This window comes from Anomaloglossus baeobatrachus, chromosome 2, assembly GCF_048569485.1.
Source record: "Anomaloglossus baeobatrachus isolate aAnoBae1 chromosome 2, aAnoBae1.hap1, whole genome shotgun sequence".
NCBI lineage: Eukaryota > Metazoa > Chordata > Amphibia > Anura > Aromobatidae > Anomaloglossus > Anomaloglossus baeobatrachus.
The window spans coordinates 299,454,197-299,469,689 of record NC_134354.1 but is presented as its reverse complement, the minus strand read 5'-3'; the positions used below and the strand labels follow the sequence as shown (position 1 = coordinate 299,469,689).

The 15,493-nt window shown below is 43.9% G+C and overlaps 1 protein-coding gene across 2 annotated transcripts in view; it reads right to left on the bottom strand.

Moving 5' to 3' along the window:
- ITPR3 (inositol 1,4,5-trisphosphate receptor type 3) overlaps positions 1-15,493 on the bottom strand; it is a 483,832-nt gene that overhangs the window by 345,163 nt on the left and 123,176 nt on the right. For both annotated transcript variants that reach the window (XM_075335858.1, XM_075335859.1), the window contains exons 10-12: positions 2,998-3,066; positions 2,084-2,226; positions 918-1,017 (exon numbers count right to left, since the gene is read on the bottom strand). In XM_075335858.1, coding sequence (XP_075191973.1) covers positions 918-1,017; positions 2,084-2,226; positions 2,998-3,066 — 312 coding nt within the window. The remainder of the gene's footprint in view (positions 1-917; positions 1,018-2,083; positions 2,227-2,997; positions 3,067-15,493) is intronic.

The window sequence follows — 15,493 nt, the reverse complement described above, 5'->3', positions numbered from 1 at the left end:
CATAGTGTGTACGAATAGTCAACACTAGGTATGACCTCACACAGGTCCTGCTAGTGAAAAAGTAAATCAATTGTAGAATACTTATGCTAATTCTAACAGGGGGATGTGATAAATATGAATACCCCCGCAGATATTATCTGATCCTCAGCTGCTATCACTCAAGCAGCTGCCGATTTTATAATCGTTACTTTCTTGGATTTCAAAACCTAAACATCTGAGCTGACCACTACAGGTATATATAGAATCAGCCTGATAGTGCCAGTATAGCACTGGCTTTAGGTTATATACTAAAATCCTGGTGATTGGTTCCCTTTAATAACTGTTGACAATAACAGTAATTTTGAAAAGGGGTGTCCAAACTTTTGCATGACTCTGTAACTGTCAGCTCAGGATGCAAAAAACAGGTCAACAAATGGAAAAATAAAAACTTTATGAGTCTTGGAAAATGGAGACAGAAAGCAATTTTTTTTAGCAAACTTAAAAAGAAATTTCACCACTTTAAAAAAAATGCATGTAATTTTGGTATTGCCATAATTATTGATATAAAAATCATATTGAAAGGTCATTTTTACTGAAAAAAAAGAGAATTGCAAATACAAAATACAAAAATCAATGAAGGAATTGCATTTTTTCACCATTTCATCCCAGTTGGAATGTTTTTTCACGCTTTCCAGTACAATGTAAAGTAAAATGAATAGTGTCATTCAAAACTATACTTCATCACACTAAAAAGAAGGCATTGTGTGGCCAAGTCAAATGAAAACTAACAAGGTTATTGGTCCTTGGAAGAAGGGGAGAGAAAAAATGAAAACACTAAAGCGAAAATTGACTACATCCTTAAGCGGTTAAAAGACAACTATATCTCAAAAAAAGCTCTTCAGAAAACACATGTATCCAAAGTGTTTATGTGACTTTACCATCAGACGTATTGGCCGTTCTTCATCCACATCTATGGGGACGTTGGTGCTCTGAATCCATGTGTTGGTGCACAAATGTCGTAGCCTCACAAATGAGTTTCTGACCAAAGATAACAAGCAATGAAAGTTAGTCTGCAGACTGGACACCTAAGTCCCATCAGAGGTGCATACAGGTATCAATTAATATTTGGGGATGCTATTGACATCAAAAAGAGCATAGGCAGACACTCACACATTGTATTCTAGCAAAAGAGAGACAAAACTTATAGGCAAGTAAGGCAAGTACACAGCCAATTTTAGGCCTCTAGATCGTCAGAAACATGGAAGGGCACAGTATTGTTTGTGACTCACACAAGAGAAGAGGTGCACAAAACACAAAATTCTCCCTCCTTTTCCAGAAACTATAAGCTATTTTATGATTATATTGCAAAGTAAATCAAAGGCATGTGAACTGAATACTTAATGTCAGAGTCACATCACCACAATGAGCCTAGAATAGCAAATGTGTTGCCTGATAGGCTGCTCGAAGGCTTTGAGTTTTGAGCAACAGATTTTTTTAAGTCAAAAAGGCAAAAAACTACACAGCATATAACAATTGATAAAAAAAACCCTGTCTTTTATGTCACAAACTCGGTGACAGCTTCATTCTCATAGTGAAATCTTATGACTTGAAATATAAGGTGTCCCCACTTATTGCGAAAAGAGATTGAAGAATCTCTCTGTACTGACTTCTGTTGGCACCTGTCAGACTATTACTTAACTATAGGGGTGTAAATCCAGAACTTTTGGATCTACGTCCTTTTCAGTAAAGTATCTGGCAGCTAACTTTCGCAGTCTAGTATAAAAAAGGACACATAAGTACATCAAAAGTTTCACCAAGGTTCAGGATGTTCTTATTATCATGGATAAAAGAGACTGGAAAAAGAGGACATGACCTGTAGCTTCAAAGAGGTATGCTCGAGAGTAATGCTAGGAAGTTCTATTTTACTGTAAGGGAATTGAAACAATAGGCTACAGATGTACTACAGGCTAATAAAACAGAATTTACACACAGCAATTCAAATAACCTATTACAACAAGCCCTAGGAGGCAACACTAGAAATAAGAGCAGAGCAGGAGGAGAATTTGTCTCCATACATAATCACTTTATGACATATTGAAGGTACCTGGGCACAGATGAATCCGTCTTCTGTAGAGTAGTTGGATCTAGTTCAAAGAGTGAGGCAATGTCATTGCCATGCGGTACAGCGACAAGGCGATACTTAATCTTCTCCCCAGCATTCCTGCGATTGGGGCGACTGTTCACTACCTGAGAGAAGATCGGTGGTCAATGGAGAGATGGTAGAGGCTGAAAATTGAGAGATGAAGAAGGGAAAAAACCAAGAGAAAGAAAAGTAATAAATGTACTGTGAGATGTTGAATTTATGGAGAGGTTAAATAATTCAGGAAAACCCAGGGAAAAGAAGGCAGAAAGTCTGAAATTTAACGGATGTAGTATAATAAGTATAAAACAACAGAGAGACATTACAAGAAGGAGATGAAATATTAAGGCAGCTTTTAATAATAGAAGAACATGTAGATTATGTCGGGAGGAAAAAAGAAAGCATAAATAAAATACGGCACAAAAAGGTCACTTTTCAAAGACTGAGACGCTAGCTAACCATTCTCCAGGGATGCTTCGCAGTCCTATTTGTTTTTTAATACAGCAGCACAGTTACATGGTGCACCTTGGTAAAATTAGCACAAAGCAAACAGAAAAATGAAATGGCAGCATTGGGTATTAGCTTGAGAGATCTAGATTAACTTCCTCTCGCAGGGGAGATGGACTAGATATGTCATTTCAGGAATGTAGGTTTTGTTCCTGTGCAAGTAATAGAGCAAAGGATTGCTCTCCAGATGTCTACATCCTTCACTATTTTACATGGCAGTTTCATCTTTGTACTATAGATTGTGAAGACTCAGTTGCATTACATTTTTCCTTGGTAAGTAATGAAAAATATTTGAGCTTATATTGCACTTTTCAAGGTCAAGCTGCAATATGATAGATTGTGTTCTTTATTTTAAGGGAAACAATACTTACAGATGACGTTACCACATAAGATGATCCAGACTTAGACTCAGGGGCATCCCCCTTATAGGTAGGGTTTTCCTAAAAGAAAAAGCAGAATCAAATAAAAACTTGTGTGCATTGCAAAGAATGAGAAAGAGAAAAAACAAGACCATTGCAGCAACACAATCAATGTATCATGAGTGATGTCAAAAAGGAAAAAACTCTGAAAGCACAATCCGTGGCTGCCCATCTGTGTCTGCTTCAGTTGGTGAGAAATGGAGAAACACAATACAGGTGCCCTGTTTACTCCTGGGACTTGTAGTTCCATCCAGCCTATAAGCTTTGGTTTAATACCTAGCTAGTTAGTGTTCCTCCATGCTGTCAGCCCTGGGTGGGGATGCTCTTTATTTCCACTCCTGAAAGTCAGTTTCCAGTGCCAATTATAGTGAAAACTACTTTGGTTCAGCTGTCTATGTGTTTGTGTTCTACATGTATTTAGCTATTTTTAACCTCAGCCAATTTTCTGACGATTATCCTGCCTAAAGATCCTGCCTTTGAATTCAACCTACTGTTACCGAAGTTGCGTGATGACCCTCCTTGCCTTCAGCTTGATTCACTAGCTGGCAGCCTACTCAGTGACCTAAAAGCAGGGGCCCCTGTTTAAGTCCAGATCTCTATACAGGGGTTAAAGGGTTGAGGCTAGGGCAACCACTGGGATCTGGTAAACAGAGTGGCTTGAGCTATGACTGTCTGAGGAAGCCCTATTAACGTCTACAGGGCTGCCATGAACAGTGCCATCATAACACTTACCCCACCACCAAAATAACCATTAGCTCTTCAAACCTATGTAATGAACTATTCAAGTCGGAAAGTAAATGCATGATTACTTGCAGACATTAAAGGAAATCTGCCAGCAGATTTATGCTGTCATGCCTGAAAGCAATATGAAATGAAGTGTCATAAATCCTGAATATAGCGGTGTGCGCAGTAACTTGCAATTTCATAGAAAATTTGTTGAAGCATGAACCAAAGTGTAAGAGGGTGGTCAGAGGAAGATACTTCTATTCATTGTCTCACTGCATCTGCACACCGACATTGCCATCTCTCAGGGGACAAGAACCGCCAAGAAGTGAACTGTAAGAAGTGTGTTTCCTCGAGGGAAGAGTTAGAGGGGGACGCCGAGTAAGGTGACAACTGTCGCGCAATTCCAAAATATAAAAGGCTGGCCCGGCAGGGAGAAGGCGAAGTTGTTGCCAAGATTACCAAGGGAGCACACGTTTGTGCAGCAGGTGAGACCCGTGTCACCTGTGGTGGAATCATCGGGAAGTGTGTTGAGCCCAGAGGGACCCAAAGACCCGCCAGAGGAACTCGAAGACTGACTGTGAAGACTCAGCATCTGGGCACTTGTGGGGGGAGGTGAACTGTTCTTAATTAGGCCAGACATATTGTTCCTTTGTTTGGGAAATGAAGAGAAGTTAGCAATTGTTTCATGTCAGACTGACCGCAGCCCTATTGTCTTTTAAGTGTGGTATGTCTCAGCCCGTTTGACTACATCAATCAGAGGAAAATTATGCAGTCGGATTTAACTAGCGACCAATTAGAGAACAACCATCTCCCACCAATCCTGTAAGACAGGATATCCTGAAATTAGAAAAGAGGGGTATAAAAAGGGCCTTGCTCCTGTCACCACATTCATTCTAGAGGATGGTTCCAGCTGGAGGATCACAAACCTGTTTCACTGCTCAATGCTGAGCTCACAAATTAACTTGGAAACCCAGATTTGGTCAATTCGGTTGCCTGTGTAAGCTTGCTACTATCAATATCATTCTTGTTGATCAATAATAATAAAAAAAAAATCCTCTAAAATACAACTTGACTAATAATTCTGCACACATTGTATTGCAGACAAGTCTGGTCTATATAGGATAGCACTTTTTGCCTTGCCGGCGCCGGTTATAATTGTATGTTCCTCAATCTCTGTTCCTGGCTTGGAGTTCTGTCTGTCCCTGTTTCCCTGAGCAAGACTTCTGCAGATAAGGTCTCAGTTTTTTTCCTTGTTTCCTGGTTTACACCTTAGGGTGGTTGTTTTCCTTGTTTTGCTTTGTATTTGTTTTCTTGCAGGGGAAGCTCGGTTTCTTTTGTGTTGTGAGCATGGGGGTTCCCCCTTTACTAGCTCACCTGCAGGAAAAGGGATTTTCTCCCTGTCTAATTCGATTATTTGCTCTTCTGTATTTTTGTGGGAGTTTTTTTGTATTTTGTTCTCCCATTATTTACAGGAGTACTTGACATAGTAGGGGTGAGGTCGTTCGACCTCCAGGGCCATTTTTTACTATCAGGAGTTTGGTATTTTTCTATAGGGATTTTGCACTGACCACAATCAGTTTCCTTTCCTTTTCTTTGTATCAAGTTAGTTGGGCCTTGCCTTTGCTAAATCTATTTTTCCTATCTGTGTATTGTGTTTTCCTACATCACCGTAATCTTTATATGTGGGGGGCTATCTACTCCTTTGGGGACTACTCTGAGGCAAGGTAGATTTCCTCATTTCTTTCTGTGAGGTGTAGCTAGTTTCTCAGGCTGTGACGAGGTGTCAAGGTTTTTAGGAATGCTCCACGGCTACTTCTAGTGTAGTCTGATAGTTAGGGGATTGAGGTCAGCCCAGGTTCCAACTACTCCTGTTTTATTGGTGTTTTTTCACCAATGGGAGTATTTTGTAATCTTCCACAGTTAGCTGATCATAACACTGCTGACTGGGATAGTTGGCCCTAATAGTCCCAAAGTCTTAAAGATTCTATTCCCTAGCGAGCCAGCTGAAAAGTGAGATTGTTGCTTGTGCCATCATATGTTCTTGCAAGGAATGTATGATATGTTTTTGCCTGTTGGTGAACCGATAAAATCTTATCAATGTATGGTTCCCTCGCCCTATCTTGTCTGAGTAGTGTTCTGCCCATGGGGAAGGAGTGTAGGTGTTAAGTGGGATAAGTCCAGTTCTGTACAGTCTTTCTGAAAACAGCCAAGCCAGCGGACAAGAGCACCCACTGACCCTACTGTCTGTACACTGACTATTATTGCCAGAGCAACTTGAAAACCAAATACCATAGCCAGAGCAACCTGAAGACCAAACATTGTTACCAGAAGAGGATTAGACTAAGCAGTCAAACACCAAAGATTGGACGTCAAGAACCAGAGACTAAGAAACAAACATTTGTTCCAGAGAGGTATCCAAGTGAGCCAGGCTGTTGCTTCCCGCCATCAGTTACGATACTGAGAGAGAGGATAGTTAATTACTAAAGTTAACTGTCGGTGCGGTGCATTTCAAAGGGCTGTCCCCACATTAGTTAACCTCTATCGTAAATAAATTGTGAAGGTATAAGTAAGGGCAACAAACGGAAAGACCAGGATTGGGTTATTCTTAAAAGGATTTGTTTATGACAGCATTCTGTGATTGTATGTGAAACGTGCTAACTGTTATTTGATTTGTATGCTCTAAACTTTTGTATTGCTTTCCGCTTACCCAGCTCACCACTGTTTTCTTTCTTTTTCCCTGGCTTTAAGTTTACGCAAACTTAGGAGACCACTTAATGATGTGTGCGTGAGCTGTGGAGTCCTCTGTATTCATGAGTGGAGTACTCCCTTACTGCTGACTGACATTTTATTTCCCTATCCACAATAATTCTAAAAAGCTGTCAATTAAAGGCTTAGACAGCACTCAGTTTTCACTGCACCTGCTACAATTGCAAAATAATTATAGAGAAGTGAGACACCGCTAAAATCACTACGTTATACTGCCCTAATATCATACAGTGCAAACCTGTTCACAGATTTTCCTTAACTTTGACCTCCCAAAAATAAACATGTGTATGGCATAGACGGTGAGAAATGACAGGTAATCCAACATCTGAGGCTTCAGAAATAAAACTTTGCAGTATAGTTAATAGGTTGAAAAAAGACCCAGGTCCATCTCTTTTAACCTTTCAACATTTATTGGGAAAACAGTAAAAAGCAGTGTAAGATGGACACCGGACACATCATGAAGGGGAGATATATATCACAGAGGTGGTTATACTCTGTAATGTAAGCCTGAAAGCTAGCTTCAATATGTGTAGAACTGAGAGTGTTAATAAGGCTGACAAGGGCCAGGTTTACAAGCAGTCATTGCCCATGTTTAGCCCCATTAAAATAAAAAAGATTATGCTCACAACATGTGCCTACATGGTTCCAGAGGATCATTCCCGGGGTTCATGTGAGGTGGTGATGTCACACGAGCCTAACACTGTGACGAGGTGTGCAACAGAGCAGGCAGGGACACCAGTCCGAAGAACAATCCAACGAGATTTATTGAGTCAGGGAGCATAGAACATACAATCTGCAAATGGTTCTTTAGAGTCCACAATGAGTCCACACAAAGGAAACAGATCCGGGGGCTCCACCCAGCAATCCGACGCCAGCAACAATAGTCCTTGGATGAGTTCCTTAAATCCAGCAGCGTAGCTGAGACAACACAATCCCACGTAGCAGCTGATCTTCAATGTCCCATAGTCCATACACAGGAACCAGGACCTGGCCTCAGGAACAGATCCTAGCCCTTCACCCACCAAAGCATCAACTAACTCAAAACAGGCGGCTGAATCTTCCACCTCTCCATAGATCCACCCCCTGGATGGGAAAGGGTTCACACCCAATATTGAGTATGTGGCTTTATAAGAAGTTTCCAGAACTACAGGCTTGTATTGGTTGAGTCCCATGCGGAGAAGAACAAAGACAAAGTTGCCCACTAGATGTTGACCTAGGCCTGATAACATTAAAGGAAAGGTATCGCGGTTTTTTATTTTTGTATTAAAAATAGTGATCATGAAATCAAGTATTTCTAATATAAAATGAAAATCGCAGCTTATTTAGTTTTTATTTAATTCTTATTTTCCTGGAGGCACTGGGGGCTGTCATGCTGGATTTGCCGTGTGTGTAACGAGAGTAACTCCTTCCTTTATGGCAGCCCCTGTGCATAGACTCTGATAGTCGGGCTCCGACCCCATGCTGTACGTTACAGTGGGCATCTGCTGTGACTTGGACGTGCCCCCTGGGCTGTCCAGTTCACAGCAGAGGGAGGAGACCAGCGCCATTATTGTGGAGCTCACAGCGTGTGCTGTTTACTCCACTTTACCCCTGCCAACCGCCGGGATATGTGAGTACAGGCCCCCTTCCCTCCCCTCCCCTGTTACAGTCTCCGGTGACATCCCATCCCTCCATTCTCCCCAGCCCCTGCTCTGCCCCCGCTACAGAAGCCGCCCCTCCCCCCGCCATTACCGTCTCCAATGACACCCCCTTCCCTCCGTTCTCCTAAGCCCCCCGCTGCAGCTCCCGCAGCTCTGCCCGCCTTCGCAGCTCCCCCAGCTCTTCCCGCCGCCGCAGCTCCCGCAGCTCTGCCCGCCGCCTCAGCTCCCGCAGCTCTGCCCGCCGCAGTGTGTGTGTGTGGCACAAGGTCCCCATCAGGGGTGGTGTGTGTGTGTGTGCGCGCCACTGCATGTGAGTACCTGTGTGTGTACCAGTGATACTGTCTGCTGAGCCGTGTATCTAATCCTCTCCTGTGTGATACTGTCTGCTGAGCCGTGTATCTAATCCTCTCCTGTGTGATACTGTCTGCTGAGCCGTGTATCTAATCCTATCCTGTGTGATACTGTCTGCTGAGCCGTGTATCTAATTCTCTCCTGTGTGATATTGTCTGCTGAGCCGTGTATCTAATCCTCTCCTGTGTGATATTGTCTGCTGAGCCGTCAATCTAATCCTATCCTGTGTGATACTGTCTGCTGAGCCGTGTATCTAATCCTCTCCTGTGATATTGTCTGCTGAGCCGTTTATCTAATCCTATCCTGTGTGATACTGTCTGCTGAGCCATGTATCTAATCCTCTCCTGTGATATTGTCTGCTGAGCCGTGTATCTAATCCTATCCTGTGTGATACTGTCTGCTGAGCCGTGTATCTAATCCTCTCGTGTGATATTGTCTGCTGAGCCGTGTATCTAATCCTATCCTGTGTGATACTGTCTGCTGAGCCGTGTATCTAACTCTCTCGTGTGATATTGTCTGCTGAGCTGTGTATCTAATCCTCTCCTGTGTGATATTGTCTGCTGAGCTGTGTATCTAATCCTATCCTGTGTGTACTGTCTGCTGAGCCATGTATCTAATCCTCTCCTGTGTGATATTGTCTGTTGAGCCGTGTATCTAATACTCTCCTGTGTGATAATGTCTGCTGGGCCGTGTATCTAATCCTCTCCTGTGATATTGTCTGCTGAGCCGTGTATCTAATCCTATCCTGTGTGATACTGTCTGCTGAGCCGTGTATCTAATCCTCTCCTGTGATACTCTCTGCTGAGCCGTGTATCTAATCCTATCCTGTGTGATACTGTCTGCTGAGCCGTGTATCTAATCCTCTCCTGTGATACTGTCTGCTGAGCTGTGTATCTAATCCTATCCTGTGTGATACTGTCTGCTGAGCCGTGTATCTAACTCTCTCGTGTGATACTGTCTGCTGAGCTGTGTATCTAATCCTCTCCTGTGTGATATTGTCTGCTGAGCCGTGTATCTAATCCTATCCTGTGTGATACTGTCTGCTGAGCCGTGTATCTAATCCTCTCCTGTGATATTGTCTGCTGAGCCGTGTATCTAATCCTATCCTGTGTGATACTGTCTGCTGAGCCGTGTATCTAATCCTCTCGTGTGATATTGTCTGCTGAGCTGTGTATCTAATCCTCTCCTGTGTGATATTGTCTGCTGAGCTGTGTATCTAATCCTATCCTGTGTGATACTGTCTGCTGAGCCGTGTATCTAATCCTCTCCTGTGTGATATTGTCTGTTGAGCCGTGTATCTAATACTCTCCTGTGTGGTATTGTCTGCTGAGCCATGCATCTAATCCTCTCCTGTGATATTGTCTGCTGAGCCGTGTATCTAATCCTATCCTGTGTGATACTGTCTGCTGAGCCGTGTATCTAATCCTCTCCTGTGATATTGTCTGCTGAGCCGTGTATCTAATCCTATCCTGTGTGATACTGTCTGCTGAGCCGTGTATCTAATCCTCTCCTGTGATATTGTTTGCTGAGCCGTGTATCTAATCCTCTCCTGTGTGATACTCTCTGCTGAGCCGTGTATCTAATCCTATCCTGTGTGATACTGTCTGCTGAGCCGTGTATCTAATCCTATCCTGTGTGATACTGTCTGCACAGCTGTGTATCTAATCCTCTCCTGTGTGATACTGTCTGCAGGGCTGTGTATCTAATCCTATCCTGTGTGATACTGTCTGCTGAGCTGTGTATCTAATCCTATCCTCTGTGATACTGTCTGCTGAGCTGTGTATCTAATCTTCTGTGTGATACTGTCTGCTGAGCTGTGTATCTAATCCTATCCTGTGTGATACTGTCTGCTGAGCTGTGTATCTAATTCTCTCCTGTGTGATACGGTCTGCTGAGCTGTGTATCTAATTCTCTCCTGTGTGATACTGCCTGCTGAGCCATGTATCTAATCCTCTCCTGTGTGATACTGTCTGCTGAGCTGTGTATCTAATCCTCTCCTGTGTGATACGGTCTGCTGAGCTGTGTATCTAATCCTCCCCTGTGTGATACTATCGGCTGAGCTGTGTATCTAATTCTCTCCTGTGTAATACTGTCTGCTGAGCCGTGTATTTAATCCTATCCTGTGTGATACTGTCTGCTGAGCTGTGTATCTAATCCTCTCCTGTGTGATACTGTCTGCAGGGCTGTGTATCTAATCCTATCCTATGTGATACTGTCTGCTGAGCTGTGTATCTAATTCTCTCCTGTGTGATACGGTCTGCTGAGCTGTGTATCTAATTCTCTCCTGTGTGATACTGCCTGCTGAGCCATGTATCTAATCCTCTCCTGTGTGATACTGTCTGCTGAGCCGTGTATCTAATCCTCTCCTGTGTGATACGGTCTGCTGAGCTGTGTATCTAATCCTCCCCTGTGTGATACTGTCGGCTGAGCTGTGTATCTAATTCTCTCCTGTGTAATACTGTCTGCTGAGCCGTGTATTTAATCCTATCCTGTGTGATACTGTCTGCTGAGCCGTGTATCTAATCCTATCCTGTGTGATACTGTCTGCACAGCTGTGTATCTAATCCTCTCCTGTGTGATACTGTCTGCTGAGCCGTGTATCTAATCCTCTCCTGTGATACTCTCTGCTGAGCCGTGTATCTAATCCTATCCTGTGTGATACTGTCTGCTGAGCCGTGTATCTAATCCTCTCCTGTGATACTGTCTGCTGAGCTGTGTATCTAATCCTATCCTGTGTGATACTGTCTGCTGAGCCGTGTATCTAATCCTCTCCTGTGATATTGTCTGCTGAGCCGTGTATCTAATCCTATCCTGTGTGATACTGTCTGCTGAGCCGTGTATCTAATCCTCTCCTGTGATATTGTCTGCTGAGCCGTGTATTTAATCCTATCCTGTGTGATACTGTCTGCTGAGCCGTGTATCTAATCCTCTCGTGTGATATTGTCTGCTGAGCTGTGTATCTAATCCTCTCCTGTGTGATATTGTCTGCTGAGCTGTGTATCTAATCCTATCCTGTGTGATACTGTCTGCTGAGCCGTGTATCTAATCCTCTCGTGTGATATTGTCTGCTGAGCTGTGTATCTAATCCTCTCCTGTGTGATATTGTCTGCTGAGCTGTGTATCTAATCCTATCCTGTGTGATACTGTCTGCTGAGCCGTGTATCTAATCCTCTCCTGTGTGATATTGTCTGTTGAGCCGTGTATCTAATACTCTCCTGTGTGGTATTGTCTGCTGAGCCATGCATCTAATCCTCTCCTGTGATATTGTCTGCTGAGCCGTGTATCTAATCCTCTCCTGTGTGATACTCTCTGCTGAGCTGTGTATCTAATCCTATCCTGTGTGATACTGTCTGCTGAGCCGTGTATCTAATCCTATCCTGTGTGATACTGTCTGCACAGCTGTGTATCTAATCCTCTCCTGTGTGATACTGTCTGCAGGGCTGTCTATCTAATCCTATCCTGTGTGATACTGTCTGCTGAGCTGTGTATCTAATCCTATCCTCTGTGATACTGTCTGCTGAGCTGTGTATCTAATCTTCTGTGTGATACTGTCTGCTGAGCTGTGTATCTAATCCTATCCTGTGTGATACTGTCTGCTGAGCTGTGTATCTAATTCTCTCCTGTGTGATACGGTCTGCTGAGCTGTGTATCTAATTCTCTCCTGTGTGATACTGCCTGCTGAGCCATGTATCTAATCCTCTCCTGTGTGATACTGTCTGCTGAGCTGTGTATCTAATCCTCTCCTGTGTGATACTGTCTGCTGAGCCGTGTATCTAATCCTATCCTGTGTGATACTGTCTGCTGAGCCGTGTATCTAATCCTATCCTGTGTGATACTGTCTGCACAGCTGTGTATCTAATCCTCTCCTGTGTGATACTGTCTGCACAGCTGTGTATCTAATCCTCTCCTGTGTGATACTGTCTGCACAGCTGTGTATCTAATCCTATCCTGTGTGATACTGTCTGCTGAGCTGTGTATCTAATCCTCTCCTGTGTGATACTGTCTGCAGGGCTGTGTATCTAATCCTATCCTGTGTGATACTGTCTGCTGAGCTGTGTATCTAATCCTATCCTGTGTGATACTGTCTGCTGAGCTGTGTATCTAATCCTATCCTGTGTGATACTGTCTGCTGAGCTATGTATCTAATCTTCTGTGTGATACTGTCTGCTGAGCCGTGTATCTAATCCTCTCCTGTGTGATACGGTCTGCTGAGCTGTGTATCTAATCCTCCCCTGTGTGATACTGTCGGCTGAGCTGTGTATCTAATTCTCTCCTGTGTAATACTGTCTGCTGAGCCGTGTATTTAATCCTATCCTGTGTGATACTGTCTGCTGAGCCGTGTATCTAATCCTATCCTGTGTGATACTGTCTGCACAGCTGTGTATCTAATCCTCTCCTGTGTGATACTGTCTGCACAGCTGTGTATCTAATCCTCTCCTGTGTGACACTGTCTGCAGGGCTGTGTATCTAATCCTATCCTGTGTGATACTGTCTGCTGAGCTGTGTATCTAATCCTCTCCTGTGTGATACTGTCTGCAGGGCTATGTATCTAATCCTATCCTGTGTGATACTGTCTGCTGAGCTGTGTATCTAATCCTATCCTGTGTGATACTGTCTGCTGAGCCGTGTATCTAATCCTATCCTGTGTGATACTGTCTGCACAGCTGTGTATCTAATCCTCTCCTGTGTGATACTGTCTGCAGGGCTGTGTATCTAATCCTATCCTGTGTAATACTGTCTGCACAGCTGTGTATCTAATCCTGTCCTGTGTGATACTCCTGCTGTCCTTGGTGACACTTTGGACATTTGTGGTCATCAACAAAATGGCTGTGCATTATGTCCCTACATGTCATTCTCTGTTATCTGTTGTAAACACTCAGATTGGGAGGGGGAGGCGTGCCACCACACACAGGAGAGCAGACTCCGCCCACTTTTACTGCAGGCTGTAATCTGAGCTTTTTATGCAGTGGAATTTCTGTAGGATTTCAGCAGCTGCTCCCCCTAGTGTTTAACAGTGGAAAATATCAAACTTTTTAATTTTTTTTTTATATTTTGCTCAATTAAAAACAAATAATAATATTTAAACAAAACATTAAAACATTATTGCTTTACATTTTTTCAGTTATTGATTTTTTTTATTTTTTGACGATACCTTCCCTTTAAAGTCCAGACACATAGGCCAGGGAGGAACACGCTGTTACAATACTGCTGGCGGCTTGATTACATTATGGTGCAGGCTGGGGGGGACACACTGTTACAACCCTTTCCCCCCTCAAGTTGTGTACGGACTAGTGACCTCAATAGGTCACTTGTCAAGTACACGTAAACATGGCTTACCTGACTCAGGGCTCCTCCTGTCTGGACAATCCATCGGTATTTTGTGTTGGCTCCATCTTCTTTAGTGTATGGTGGAGTTGTAGGGTTGAAGGGTCGGGATCCAGTATGTATCCTCCTTTACTTAAACTCTGCTTCCTGCACCCACAAATCGGCATTGTAGATCTCCCACATCATTGCCTAGGAGAATATCTGCAGGCAGGCCGCTCATCACCCCAACAACACATTGCTTGACCCCAAAGCCAAAGTCCAGTTCTACACTTGCTTTTGGGATATTTCTCCTTTGTCCTCCAGCCAATTCAATGGTAAACCCTGGTACTGGCTGTTTCGCCTCTGGCTGAACCACTCGGGGATCAGCTATTGTGAGAAACGCCCCAGAGTCACAAAAACCAAGAACTCTCTGTCCATCCAGTAAAACCTCCTGTAAGTGCTTTCTTGGGTGATATGAAGAACTCGGGGCTGTGCACGAACCCCATAAACTCCTAGTGGCCGACCATGAGTGTCTGAGTCATTGGGCAAGTTAACTTGAAGGGGTGACACCTCTTCCCTCATTGTACTTGGCTGTAGATAGTTAACAGGTCGATTTGGTGCAGGGTCATTCCTCAGTTGATCAGCCGGGCAAGTGTCTTGTAGCTGGCCAGGCTGCCCACATCAATAACATCTGCGCTGCGTTTCACTCCTTGCAGTTTGCATTCTGGAGAAGTAGGTAGGAGAACTTGGTGACTGATATGGATGTGCAGGTGCTGAAGGTGGTTGTCAATTTGGAGAATGACTTCACTGGATAGATGGGCATGTGGTCAAAAGATGCCCGGGATGCCCACAGCTATAACATTTTCGCTGTTCTACTTTCTTTCGTCGCATTCCAGAAAATGTGGTAGGAGCAACTGGAGGCACATTCAAACAGGTATCCACATGAGGTGGTGACCTAGGAGGTCGAGGAACATTGGGTACTGAAGGACAAGGAACCTCTGGTGTTGGAGTGCTGGTCATTTTTTTCTCCATCCAGTAGCAGCTTGTTCCACTGAGGCTTGATAGTGAGCAAATCATCAGCTAGAGCTGAAGCTTGTTCCACTGTCTCTGGTTTCCTTTCACGCACCCATTCCCGGATCTCGGCAGGGCACTTGGCATAGAACTGTTCTTTTAGGATGACCTGGAGAAAGGTCTCCCAAGTTAAGGCTCCCTCTCCCTCCAGCCAGCGATGACATGCCTGTTTGTTTGAGCCTGTGATCATACATCTTGAAAGACACTTCCCCATCACACGCTAAAGTAAGGAACTGAGCCCAGTATGTATCTGCGGTCATGGCATAATGTTTTAGAATGGTCTCTTTTATCGCCCCATACTCACTGTTCCTTCAAGGGTCCATAGCTCTATATTCTTCGGCAGCTCCACCCTCCAAGAGCCCAACCAGGTGTCTCACTCTGTCCCTTTCTGGGACTTCCATTAATCAGCACCGGAGCTCGAAGTCCTGGAAGAAGCCCTCAATGTCATTTGCAGCCTCATTAAATGGCTTAAAATCCTTGCGGGACACTCTGGGGAATTCCCTCATGGTGGGTGCTGTAGGTACAGTCTGTCTGGAGGCTCTAGCTGCTTCCACAGCAAGCTGCCTCTCCAGCAATGCCCTCTACTTAGC